General features: G+C 36.1%; 1 protein-coding gene across 4 annotated transcripts in view; it reads right to left on the bottom strand.

Moving 5' to 3' along the window:
• The window catches only part of cep170ba (centrosomal protein 170Ba), a 44,090-nt gene that overhangs the window by 27,557 nt on the left and 1,703 nt on the right, over positions 1–14,830 (bottom strand). For all 4 annotated transcript variants that reach the window (XM_081347392.1, XM_081347390.1, XM_081347391.1 and 1 more), the window contains exons 3-6: positions 9,530–9,619; positions 8,273–8,351; positions 7,003–7,061; positions 5,402–5,534 (exon numbers count right to left, since the gene is read on the bottom strand). In XM_081347392.1, coding sequence (XP_081203518.1) covers positions 5,402–5,534; positions 7,003–7,061; positions 8,273–8,351; positions 9,530–9,619 — 361 coding nt within the window. The remainder of the gene's footprint in view (positions 1–5,401; positions 5,535–7,002; positions 7,062–8,272; positions 8,352–9,529; positions 9,620–14,830) is intronic.

The following is a 14,830-nucleotide window of genomic DNA, read 5'->3' as shown; positions in this document are numbered from 1 at the left end:
TGAGACTCATAAATTACATGAGCATCTCTCAACACACACACACACACACACACACACACACTAGGGCTGTGCAACGATTAATCGCATCCAAAATAAAAGTTTGTTTACACATAATGTGTGTACTGTGTATAATTATTTTGTATATATAAATACACACACATGCATGTATATATTTAAGAAATATTTGCATACATATACTGTATATATTTATATATAATTTATATTATATATAAATATAATTTTTTTATATATAAATTACACATTTTTCTTAAATATATACATGCATGTGTGTGTATTTATATATACAAAATAATTATACACAGTACACACACATATATTATGTGTAAACAAACTTTTATTTTGGATGCGATTAATCCACTTGTTTTGGATGCGATTTCGATTTATCGTTGCACAGCTCTAACACACACACACACACACACACACGCGCGCACACACGCACGCACACACGCACGCACACACGCACGCACGCACGCACACACGCACGCACACACGCACGCACACACGCACGCACACACACACGCACACACACACGCACACACACACGCACACACACACGCACACACGCACGCACACACGCACGCACACACGCACACACGCACACACACGCACACGCACACACACACACACACACAAGGCTGCTGTCACTTTAAGACCTGATGCACAGATCCAATATACTGGTACACATGCGTTTTCTTTCTCAAATGTTAAAACAAACATGAAACATAACTGACTGTATTTACGTAAATACTGGCCAAGACTGGCATTTTGGCATTATCCGGTGTGTATTTGACTGTTTAAGTGCAATAAGACGTGAAAAAGAGCTCAATTTACTACTGATAGGCGGCTTTACGTGGTAATCTGCAGGAAAATGATGTGCAATATGGCGAAATTCAAGCCTTGTAACGCCAACAATATTAATCCGGAGCAAATGAAGCGAGTGAGTGAGTAGAGGCGGGTTTGTGTGTCTCTCGCTGTCGGAGAGATGAGAGAGAGAGAGAAGAGCTGGTATCGTGTATCTATTCTGCGGAAAAATTAGTATTGGTTTATTGTTTCAGATATTTCAGTATCGATATCGAATAATGATGCCTTTTTAAAAGACTACAACTGAAGAAAGTATATATTACATAAAAAAATTCAACCCTGCAAAAGTGGCTAGTAGGAGTGACTGTTATAATCCACTGCTGAAATACACAATTTAAAAATAAAATAAAATTATTTTGAAGAAAATATCTTTAAACATTGGAGGGTGTTAATGTTAAGCTCTGGTAATCAAACAGTTTCTGGTCCCCATTGCCTTCCATGGTATTTTTTTATATAATATGGAAGTCAATGGGGACCAGAAATGTATTTATTTTTTCTCAAAATATCTTTTTGGTCGACAGAAGAACGAACTTCATGCAGGTTTAACAACTATTTAAAAAAAAAAAAAAAAAAATTGGGTGAACTATCCCTTTAAGAAGGATCAACCCAAACTGAGTGCAACAATATCGGACTCAAAAATAACCCTTTTTGTTCGGGACTGAGCCAAGAGCTGCTTATTGGGTGCAGAACTAGGGAAAAAGCCATTAAACATGATTCAATCCCATGAGTCAGCTGGGCAGGACCAGTTCAGAAAGCACACGAAGTTCAGGACAGAAACTCTCCCATGAGAATGAGCTTTTACTGTTGTCCATCTAAACACCCATGCGCTTTAATGCATTATAAATGTATTTTTACAAGTAGAACATACACTATTATATTCTTTATTTTTAGCTGCATGTATCTACTAAACTTTTTTTGTTAGCTGAGCCACTTTGACCTAAAATATTTAATTATATTGCAATAAATTTAACCACAAATTTGCATGTAAAAAAAAAAAAATAAATAAAAAAAATTATATATATATATATATATATATATATATATATATATATATATATATATATATATATATATATATATATATATATATATATATATATATAGCAGCTTTTTGGGGGATTTTCAAATTAAAAGTCTTTCCATTTTTATTTTCTACATAATTATTAGCTTCTCATCCACTCAGTGAACAAAGAAACGGCTTTATGCCATGTTGTCCATCTGATCTGCTTTTCGGGAAAATTCCCATCATCTACAAACACAGCGAACGCTTTCAGAGCTCGTTTTCACTGGATGATTCAGGACTTCCTGTTCGCTCAGCCGTGAAACTCCTCATGTTCCCATGAGCAACACTATCCCACTTTAAGCAAATACATCTCAGTGAGTGTGAGGATTTCACATTTCTCTATATTGATGCTTTAATAGTGAGAGTTGGAGGTTTGTCCCATCACTAACCCTCAGTATTAGCACTAGCATGAGTGATGACTGACTTAGCAAACTCTCCTGCACATGAAGACTGATGTGTGAGAGCGAGTCTGACGGGGTTTAACAGTAACGGCACACGTTTAGCCGGATGTGAAACAGATTAATCGAAGTCCCTGTGTCTGGACTCTTCTAGATAAAGAGACTGTCTTAGCATTACACCGACGGGCGAGTTAAACACGAGTTAATGAAAGGGCATTAAAAGCCTTTTTAAAATCACACACACACACCGCAATATTCAAACTAGACTCGCACTTCCTGAAGGAAACCGTAGTGATTGTAAGGCAAGTATGCAAATATCCCAATGACATCATCATGTTTGGATTCTGAACGCTGGACATTCCATCAAGTTCCGTTCCGGAAGTAAAAACTCCATTCATTCCATCCATAGGGAAATTCATCTTTAATGATGACTTCAGCCCTATTCACACTGGATTAGCATTATCTGGGGACCTGCGCATTCACTCGGGATAATGTGATTTTACTCGAATTTACTGACTTGTCTCCCGGATATGATGTCCATAGGCTATTGCTTGGAAATGCTGTATGATATATCATAAACAGAAGAATGTTCTTCACCGCATGCTGATATACATGTCATCCATCTCCATCTAATCATTCTTTTTGTTTTTGCTCTTCTGATGGTGTTCAGCTTTCTCTTTCTGCAAATTGTGTAGTTATACGGTGTATAGTGATATGACCCAGCACCCAAAACACTATCCAAACACTCCAACGCAGCGTTAATTCTTCACGAAAGATGGATAAAAAAGCGCACAGGAAACAAAAACCTTGAAAAAATAATATACGACGCACCAAATCACAGGGATGGCGATTCGCACGGGACTAATGTCATCACGGGACCTCGGTGTGCGGCGCAATACGGTTGGTCTTTTGCAGGGGAATTTTTACTTTTCATTCACACGGGATTAAGATCACAGACAGACAACCTCCGCAATTATTACTCATGACTAGAGGTCACCAGGTCATACTAATCCCGTGCAGATAGTGCTTTAGAAACCTTTAAAGGAGCACTCTGACTTTTTGGGACTTTAGCTTATTCACAGTATCCCCCAGAGTTAGATAAGTCCATACATACCTTTTTCATTTCTGTGCATTCTGTAAGTGTTATTTGACGCACCCACCGCTAGCCTAGCTTAGCACAAAGACTGGATGTAAATGGATAATGGTAGCATACTAATCCCAATAAGTGACAAAATAATGCAAACATTTTCCTATTTACATGTTGTGATCTGTATAGTCACAGCGTGTACAAATAACAAGGCTATATGAGACAGAGACCATTTTTAATCGTATAAATACTGGGAACTATATTCTCACTAGGCGTAGGAGGACATTTACTTGGGCGGAGTGATTAGCGCAGCACACGAGACGCCCTGTTGATGGTTCCGTAAACAAAACAAACGTGACTAACTAGCTAGTAGCGAACGTGACTCGTGATCATGGCTGACTTTGAGGACTTGTCAGAGGAATTTTACTGGGTATCAAACCAAGATCCAGAACCATACAGTTTTGAGCCAGAATACACAGACGAGGAGTTACAAACTTTTCGAAGCTGTAAGACAAGATACAGCGAACACCCATGATTGTAAACTATAAATGTACTATCTAGAAATTGCTGACTCTATTACTCCAACTCTGAGCGAACTCTCTGCTCCTCACCACAGGGCGTCTCGTGTGCTGCGCTAATCACTCCGCCCAAGTAGCTGTGCTCCTACGCCTAGTGAGAATATAGTTCCCAGTATTTATACGATTAAAAATGGTCTCTGTCTCATATAGCCTTGTTATTTGTACACGGAAAATGTTTGCATTATTTTGTCACTTATTGGGATTAGTATGCTACCTTATCCATTTACATCCAGTCTTTGTGCTAAGCTAGGCTAGCGGTGGGTGCGTCAAATAACACTTACAGAACGCACAGAAATGAAAAAGGTATGTATGGACTTATCTAACTCTGGGGGATACTGTGAATAAGCTAAAGTCCCAAAAAGTCGGAGTGTTCCTTTAAAGACGGACCTGCTGTGAGTTACGAGGTTGTTATTCCCATTGTGTTTGTTTCTGTTGAAGCCGTCAGCCCGCATTATTTCAGCTTATTTTTCAAAAGTTGAACTGTGGAATTCCTGGTGAAAACCTACATTACCCATGATATGGTTTGTTAGGATAGGACAATATTTGGCCGAGATACAACTATTGAAAATCTGGAATGTGAGGGTAAAAAAAATAAAAATAAAAAAAGAAACATTGAGAAAATCTCCTTTAAAGTTGTTAATTTATGTTCGCGATTGTGCTGCATTTCCTCATAAAAATAAATGTTTTATATATTTACGGTAAGAAATTTACAAAATATCTTCATGGAACATGATCTTTACTGAATATACTCATGATTTTTGGCATAAAAGAAAAATCTATAATTTTGACCCATACAATGTATTGTTGGATATTGCCACAAATAAACCCGTGCGACTCGAGACTGATGGATAGATGGGTGTGTGTGTGTATATATGATTTTTTTAAGTCTTAAAAAGACATGGCACACCTACGACTGAAATTATCTATAAAGCAAAGTTTGTGCAAAAATATAAATACATTTGAGCAGTTTGCCAAGCAAGCAAATATTACATTTCAGCTGTGGCTCAAAGTCAGGCGAGGTCAGCGCGGCATGGAGATACCAGATAAAAATTAACTTTTTTCTAAAAGAAATAGGTGATAAATTCACAAGGCAAATCTTTGAACAAAAAATTAAAGTCAACATGAAACAACGTTCAATGACCACATCTCCAAATAAAACAGGCCATTCTAGAAGGTAAAAAGCAGGAAATGATTTATCAATCTAAGATTATTAAATTGTGAAAAGTCTAAGTATATAGATCGTTTGAGAGGAAGAGAAAGTTATTACATTATAATGAAAATTATGAAGATAAACACTTATTTCTGTATAGTAATGTCACTGATGAATCCTTCACAATAAGAGCAGAATCATGACTTTAGAAAGTGAAGAGTTCATTATGTCTGTCAGACGCACCTGTGATGTTCTTCCGCTCTGCTTTTTCTGATTTCAGGCGTAACGAGTCTCTCTGTTTCTCTTCAGTCCTGATGCGCTTCTTGGCGTCCGGCGTCTCTGGACCAATCTGAAGCTGGCTGGTGTATTTCTCATGCTGGAATCCAGAGAACATATAAATGACATGAGCGTCTCTCAACACACACACTGCAAAATACACACTGAAAATACAGCATTTCTTAATTTTAGTTCATGTTAATTTATAAATACATTATCAAAATTAGGGCTGTCGATTTAAAAGCATTTTAATAAATCTGCATATCACGTAATTATATAGATTAAAAAAATTATTTATAATTAGATAAAAAAAAAATTGGACAATTTTTTCCCCTCAATTTTTTTTTTTTTTTTTTTTTTTTTGCAAAATTCCATTAAAATTTTTCTGGATTCCATTTTTTTCCGTTTACATTTTTTTATTTCTCCATTTTAATGGTTGAATAAAAATTTTTAGTAATCAAAGTTGAAATCATGAAACTTATACAATTTAACAACAATTTATTAAAAGTTTAGCAAAAATCACATGTGTAGGGCCCTATGAAATAGTTTTTTAGTTTTTTTTTTAATTACATTTTATTTTTACAAAATTCTGTGTTTTCAGTTTTCTGGATTCCATTTCAATTGTTTAATAATCAAAATCATAAAAAATATATATTTCTATGAAATGTCCCCCCCCCCACCCCCACCCCACAAATTCTGTGTTCCGTATAAAATAACATTTTAATTTCTCCATTTTAATGGTTAAATAAAATGTTTAGTTTTAGTAAATTCAATTAGTACATTTTAAATTTTGAAATATGTTGTTGTTTTTTATTCCGTTTTCTTTTTACCAAATTCTGTATTTTATGTTTGGTGTAATTAAATTTTAATAATCAAAAAGCATATTGAATTCATAAAAAAAAATTCTATTAAATCTTTTTTTTTTTTTTTTTTTACAAATTCTGTGTTGTGTATTTTCTGGTAATCTAATGAAGACTTTAAAACAATTTAATTTATCTTTTAATCATGTGAAACTAAACTTTTTTTTGTCAAACAACGTGCTGCACAACTGAGCTTTATACTGTTAAAATAAAAACACGGAAGAAAAATTGATTATTCCTTAAAAAATAAAGTTTTTATAGTTATTATTATTAGTGTTAGTATTATTATTACATTGAGACGCATCTAAATTCTACTGTACAACAGTAATATATTCGTCAAGTTAAACCGCGATTCCATCCGCATTTTCTACATCACGGAAAATCTGTTAATTTTATGTAATAGGCCTAAGGCAACATGAACTAACAATAAACAGTTGTATTTTTATTACATATCATTACCAAAGATTAATAAACACTGAACCAAATGTATTGCTCACTATTAGTTAGCGCACTCCAGAACACTTTCATTCAGTGTAAATTACTGTGTAAATACATTTCCTACCCGTTTTCGCATAGTCAGTGTGTCATAAACGGCATGTATACATTGAAAAAAAGCTGAATATTTCTAAAGCGCTTTATACAATATTAGAATATTCCTATCCTATTTCCTATAAATGTGCAGGAATAGAGAGATTTCTTCAAATGTACCTTGAGGGCTTCCTCGGGCACTTTGTGTTGGCTTCTCTCCAGGATGTATATGTGTGAATGTGCGAACAGTCAAGAAACAAACAAACCATCCCATAATGATCAGAGAGAAAGGACACAACAGCCAGGGTCCGAAATTAACTTTTTGGCTCACCTGCCACGGGGACTGGTAGATGAAAAAATCCACCAGCCAAGCATATTTTTTACCGGCCAAAATAATAAACAGCCTTTTTTTTTTTGTCACATATACATTCATTCAAGTACTTTTAATTGAGATTATAAGGTAGGCAAATTATGTTGAATACAAACGTAAAAAATTGTCCAGAGCAAAATTTGAAATGTATAATAAAAAAATAAAAAACTATATATATTGATCAAAATATATGAAATATTACTATCATTGGGGTAAAATAATTATTATTATTTTTTTTGTCAGTTTTGTTTCCTGACTCATGTGGAAGGGAAGGCAGAACGTCCTCGGTTAAGTTACTTACGTAACCTCGGTTCCATGAGAGATAAGGGAACGAGTATTGCGTTGCAAACGCTATGAGAAAACTAATTTTATCGAGAAAAGAACGGCCAAAATGTAACTTAAAGCAGAAGCAGCCTGGCCAGCGGCGGAGTATGCACGATCCGCGAGTGCTGAAGACGCTCTGCACGGCTTTTTTGGGGCGACCGCTTCTTCCAGTGGCGGCAGCTTCACATATCCTTTTTCCTCAGCGCCGTCAACAGATAGAGCGTTAACTGTACGTACACACCACCGCCGACTTGAGCTGCAAAGAAGCTCTGTCAAAAAGTACAGGAAAGCTTGACGCTTGTCCGCTCTGAATAGTGAGTGCGCGCACGCGGCCGGGGCTCATTCACTCGCGCGCGCTCTCTCTCTCTCTCTCTCTCTCTGCTCGGAGGCAGAAGAGCGCGTGCGCGCTGACAATTTTATTATTTTGGTATGAACATTCACCCGCCACTGTGGCGGATAGCCTTTTGAGATATACTCGCCAAACGGAAAATCTACCCGCATTTGGCGCTTGGCGGGTGTTAATTTCGGACCCTGACAACAGCGGGACAAAACTCATTGGAATTGCTTGTGCATCATTTCTATGGAGCTGAGCACAACACTGTCCTGAACAAACCGTCTCATAAACAAGAAAGCTGCTTTTCTGCTCATTATCAGGCGTTTCTGCAAGCTCAGCGCTTTTGATTTTGCTAAAATCCTTTAAAGAACGAGTCGAACCACAGCGGACGTGTGTGCCGGTTTGAGTTTGAGGAAGGATATCGTATCCGAAGCGAATGACATCTGATAACTTCAGGGTGATGTACGTCTGATCAGGGATGCGAAGGTCGTTCACGAAGGTCTGAGGAGACACGAGATCACACACACACTCATATAAAACAACACTGATAGTGAAGCACGACTACACACACATTCAAAGCACATCTTTATTTCCACATTTGTGTAAATTGCGACTGCATATCCAGTGAAAACATTAAACTGGGTGACAAAGGCATTGCTTGCAAGTCTAACGTTTGATTTTATACATTTGTTCGTGTGAGCAATGCGAGAAAGCATTTATCATGTTGTTGTTTGTAATCATCACAATAATTCTAAGTAAATCAAGCATGTAAAATCTTACTTTTTTATTTGTGAATGCAGAAATTGAAGCCTTTGTAAAACAGTGTGATTTTACACATTTAAAAGATGATTTCAAAATAAATTTAAATTGAATTCATTTTCAAATTAGGCCCATCATGATCATGAATTTTTGTGCTGACGATTAATTGTCATAAATAAATGTGATTTAATTCTGTTTGGTTTATGTCACTTACAGTGTAAGCCTCATACATTATTTTTTTAACTGTAAATCGTATATAACAATAAAGATTATAATACAATAGACCCATATGATTTACTTTAATGCTGTGAAAAAAAAAAATGAAAAAAAAAATAAATACTATAATATAATTGAATAAAGTATAATAAAGCTATATACAATACATATAATATAGTATAATATATGCAGTATGATTAAACCAACAAACCTTCATTTCGTAAGATATTATATTATATTATATTAAATTATATTATATTATATATAAATAATATAAACCATATAAATAATATAATTTAATAAAATATACTATATTAAAGCTATATACACACACAATACAATACATTAATAATAATAATAATATTATATATGCAGTGTGATTAAACCCACAAACTATCATTTCGTACGAAGGAAGTATCTTTGACTATCTAAGTGTACTTTAAAGTGTATTAATGTACTTTACAAAAGTTTTTTATATGCTTTGGCAAAATGTGATTGCAATTTTCAATGCACAATTATTGCAGTTATCTCAAATAATTCTGATTAGTAAAAAAAAAACAAGATTAGACGATCAATCAATAACCGCAACATACCCATTTAAAATTGTATTTTGCATTAAAAAACTGCATTAAAAATCTTAACAAAAACAAGCAGCCGTATATAACATCCATATCTGTGTCAGTTATTAGCACGAGTGAACTCACCCCGTTGAGGCTGCCCAAATCTTTGACCAGGTGCTCGTCTGTCGACACGTCATAGTTGATGACAGCATGTTGTTTGTCCACACTGCGAGACTGCCAAGGGGCAAAGAACAGAGAGCAGATTAACCACATGACCTTATCATAGAATAAACGTGCACGCAAATCCAGTGTGAACGCTACAAAGGACCAGAAAACAACCTTTACACCGTGTCCTGACCAGACGCGACGCGATAAGATTCCAGCGACAAATGTCTGTCCACACTAGACACGACTGCGAGATGCTCAAAATCAATCAAAACCCACAGCCAATCAGAACAGTGTGTGGGCGGAGTCAGCCAATCAGAACAGCGTGTGGTCGGAGTCAGCCAATCAGAACAGCGTGTGGGCGGAGTCAGCCAATCAGAACAGTGAGTGGGCGGAGTCACCCAGTCAGAACAACGTGTGGGCGGAGTCAGCCAATCAGAATTCACTTGTTTGTTCACAGTTTGAACGTTCTTGTTTCCATTTGTTTAATTTCAAGATCTGAGGTAATTTATCCATTGCTTTTACAGCCACAAAGCTGGAGCACTGTTCAAAGTCACATTATTTTAAAATTAAATAAAGCACATAAACAGCGCCTGAGATTATCATTAGCCGCGTTTCCATTACCCTTCAAATTGCGCAAATTAAAATTGCGAATTAAAAATACGCCCAATGGAAACACATCAGTTTTGCAATTTCCCTTTTATAGCAAAAAAGTTTTTCCGCTCGCATGAGGAGGTTTTTAGGCAATTCAAAAAAGAAATATTTCGCAAAACTGCACTGGAAACAGTTTTTGTGCATTTACAGTCACCTGACGTAGATGACGCGGTGTGTTTGGACAGAATATGAGACTGAGATCTTTATTAAATTCATATTAGACAAAAGAATTACAGGAATAATGGATTCTAAACCTCAAAGAAATGCCACAATCGAGACCTCGACGCAGATCTGAGGGAGAAACACCCAGAAACTCCTCATATGAGCCGCTCACAGTATAATTCCTTGCCATTAATGCTTGGATAACACGTCTACATTTCCTTCCATTAATAATAATAATGCTCAGTGCAGTGGCTGAGATACATAAACCTACCAACGTCCGTTGCCATGATTTTTGGAATGACTTATCGCGAGGGGAAAAAATTAAGTTTTAGTCACATAACATGGGGTTAATGGAAACACCGTCATTTCGCAATCGTTTATCAATATTTAGGAGAGAAAAAAAAAAAAAAAAAAAAAAAACGCAAGTTTTGTGCAAATCTGTAATGGAAACGCGCCTATCGCCACACTTTGTGTTTGTTGTTCCAGCGCGACATCGCAGAAAAATGGTTAGGACAAACACTGATTAACGTGGAAAAAAGGCTTTTATCGCGCGACGCGTGTAGTTAGGACACGGTGTTCACGTTAAAACGTCTCCTGATGTGTTTACATAGAGGTTTACAAGGACTAAAGGCCTGAAGGAGAACAGAGCCACGGCCGCACAATCAGTCTTCTGAAGATCCAATCAGATAAACCTTGAGATCTGGCCACAGGAAGACACAATTACCCAGCATTATCAGAGCTAGTGTTCATTCATCAGAGCAGATCTGCCCACACTCGTTTACTGCCTCATTAGTGAGATGATGTCATCGTTCAGAGACTGCATTACACAGGGTGTTGCTCTTGTTGAGTCTAACCGAGGCTCATTTACAGGCATCTGGAGATTGAGCTATGATGCATTTCACTTTTCGGTCACTTTTTACATGCATAATAAACATGCATGCATCATATGAACATATATTGTGGTATATATTTATCTTATATATTTTATATATTTATAATAAAATAGACCCACGATTTACTTTAATGCTGTGAAAATGATTATGTTTATAATATAAAGCAAACTATCTAAATAATATAATTTAATTTAATATAATAAGGCTATTCACAATACAAAACAAATAATATAACATTATATAATATATGCAATATATGCAAACCTTCATTCCTTAAGGACATCTAATAATATATGAATATGCAGTCTAAAAATGATTATGTATATAATATAAACTATAAAATTATATAATTTAATAAAATGCATAATAAACATGCATGCATCATATGAATGAAAGTACACTGAAGATGCACAAAATGTCATGGCATCATAACAAAACTTTTTAAACGTCCAATAATGATGGTGCATCTTGAAAGAGTTTGAAACAGTCGACCGAGTGCCAGAGTTCGCGGCTGGCGAGGAGAGAGAGAGAGAGAGAGAGAGAGAGAGAGAGAGAGAGAGAGAGAGAGAGAGAGAGAGAGAGAGAGAGAGAGAGAGAGAGAGAGACAGAGAGAGAGAGAGAGAGAGAGAGAGAGACAGAGAGAGAGAGACAGAGAGAGAGACAGAGAGAGAGAGAGAGAGAGAGAGAGAGAGAGAGAGAGAGAGAGAGAGAGAGAGAGAGAGAGAGAGAGAGAGAGAGAGAGAGCGATGCATGAATAGACAGAGCGAGGCTCTTGACTCTGCGGTGAGAGGGCCGAGCTGAACTGACCACAGATCAACACAACCGTATAAACAGACTCAAACACTGCATTCTAGTGTCAGCAGAACAAGAGACCGAGAACACAGAGAGGCGCGCTTGTTTGAGTTGAGTTTAAGAGTGTCAGTAATCGACCGTTCACTAACGGTTACTGAACAACATAAGAGCTAAGTAACCGAACAGGAGATCTCTGTGCACTTCAGTTAATGGTGGATTAATGTTATCGTTCTTACAGGGCTCGTGCACACACTTTACAAATGACATCCCAGGACTTAAGGAATTTTCAAGCGCTACTTTTGTGGTTTTCAAGGATTACAATCAGAGATCTCACTTATCAAACCATATCTTGATTATCTTTCAAATTCTAAAAAAGAAAAAAAATGGTGTAAATCGGTCAGTCACTTGTCCGAGTAAAACAGTTACTTGGCTGAAAAAATAGGATTTTTTTTGTGGTGTAAAAATATATTTTTTTCTGAACCAATAATCTATCAGCTTTGGCATATTTAAATGTGCATATTTGGGATTTTATTTTATTTTTTACCTTTTATTAGGGGCATTTTTCCCCTAATCTTATTAAATATATGCTTCTTTTATTTACAATTCTGAACTTTGATCAATAAATTAAATTAGAATAATTGTAACCAATCAAATGAAGTCACTTACCGCTAAAAATTAGATAATGTTATGGGATTGTTTTAAATAATTTTTTAATACAAATTAAAAAATGAATTTATTTGACTTTTAAACATGAAAGTAAACCGCCAATAATTGGTGGCAGATGATCTTAATGAGTGAGTCATTGACTCATTCATTCAAACGATTCATTTAAAGGGCTGATTCACTCAAGAATGAGTCATTTCCTGCGTCTCTATTCGCCTGCTTCTACTACGCCCTAAAAGTGTGTACTCTGTTTGTGAAGAACAAGTAGATACTTTTGAGTGTGCAGCAAAAAAGTAGACAAGCTTTGGGACAAACTATCACCTCGTAAACTTGCTCTCTCTCATCCTATCATAATGATGCATTTAAAAGTTAATGACCGAACGGATCTTTATAAAAGCCCACGTTGTTATTGCAGATGAAATATAACACGGATAACATTAAATAAATATATTCTGATCAGGTTACACTTTGATTAGTCACTCAAACGTTTATCTAAACCCTCTCACCATCAGTCGCGCATGTCCGCCATGTTTTGTAGTTTTTACTCGTGTTTGTAGCTCCTCCTCCAAAGCGCAGTGGGTTGTGGGTAATATTAGCTGTTATAGTGAGCATGGATCCACACTTTGAAAATCTAATAGTAGACCATCCGGGCACACTCTGTTTATTTAACATACTACGCTTTAGGACACACTTATGCTAATCTCACACACTGTTTATGATGGATAGTGTGAACATTGGGACGCCGGGTCTGAATCTTTAACCGATTCGTTCGAAACACTGAATCATTCAACAATGAAACTCGACCGAGTGTTGCTGTGATCTTTGTTTGAAACTATTTTAGCAAAACGGTCAATATTTAATCAATCATTAATCATTAATATTAACTGCTTGTTAATTGAACTGTCGTATGAAATCAGTCACTTTTTCAATCGTGATGTTATTCAGGAAATAACATGTTGCTTTACTGTCATGTTTATAAAAACTTCACATCTTGAATTTTTACCACAGTATGTTGTCAACAGAGCAAACTTGTTACCGTCAGTACATTAGGCTATACATTTATAATACTAAATGTAATAAAATCAGAATCATTCTAGTTATTCTGTTGTTATTGACATTTTAATCAGGCGACTTCCCTTCAAAAAATCCACTTGTCCCGGACAAGCGTTAGCCAAGTTCAAGCCCTAGCTAATATTAATCGCCTTTAAAAATAGTGATTATATCAAAAATATATGCTTTTATTTTTTGCAATTTTGTCTGGTGTGACACTGCAGCTGTGTCTGGCTTATGCTTAAAAAAAAAAAAAAAAAAAGGTTAAACCACTGGAGTCACATGATTATTTAATGGTGTCTTTCCTTTCTGGGCCTTGAAAGTGGTAGTTGCGTAGACCGTCAATGGAAGGACAAAAAGCTCATATTTCATCTTTATTTATTTTTTCTGAAGATGAACTAAAGTTTTACAGGTTTGGAACGACATGAGTGTGAGTGATTAATGACAGGATTGTCATTTTTGGATCGACTATCCCTTTAAACGGGTGGTATAATGCCCTTTTCACAAGATGTAAAATAAGTCTCAAGAGTGTGTGTGTGAAGGTTTAGCTCAAAATACACCACAGATATTTTTATATAGCATGTTAAAATTGTCAATTTTTGAGGGTGAGCAAAAGTGCACCATTTGTGTGTGTCCCTTTAAATGCAAATGAGCTGCAGCTCCCGGCACAGGGGGCGGAGCTTCAACAGCTTGTGTCCTTTTACCTCACACACACGCACTGAAAATTTCAAAAACTTTTAGCCTTTTATGTTCAAACCGGATTCAGACAATGATGGAGAGACTCGTGACAACATGTAGAAGCAACAGGACATTTCTGAACGGTTAGTTGAGGAATTTATGAAGCTTATGTGGAGTTATCTTCTAGTCATTGATTAGCATATTCTGTCTTGATAATCTATAAATCGTGTTCAGGGGGCGGGGTTTATGTAAATTCTAGGGTTGGATGTCGTCACTAACCCGGGAGGAATGTGGTGTAGTCTCTACCAGCCGTTTGTTGTAGTCCTTAAAAAGTGATTTCTTTAAAAGCAAATATCTCCCTTTGCTTTGAACTTTGAGCGTCGTAACT

Source organism: Scardinius erythrophthalmus (assembly GCF_964197995.2).
Source record: "Scardinius erythrophthalmus genome assembly, chromosome: 19".
NCBI lineage: Eukaryota > Metazoa > Chordata > Actinopteri > Cypriniformes > Leuciscidae > Scardinius > Scardinius erythrophthalmus.
The sequence above is the reverse complement of the archived record's forward strand: the minus strand, read 5'-3'. Positions and strand labels throughout refer to the sequence as shown.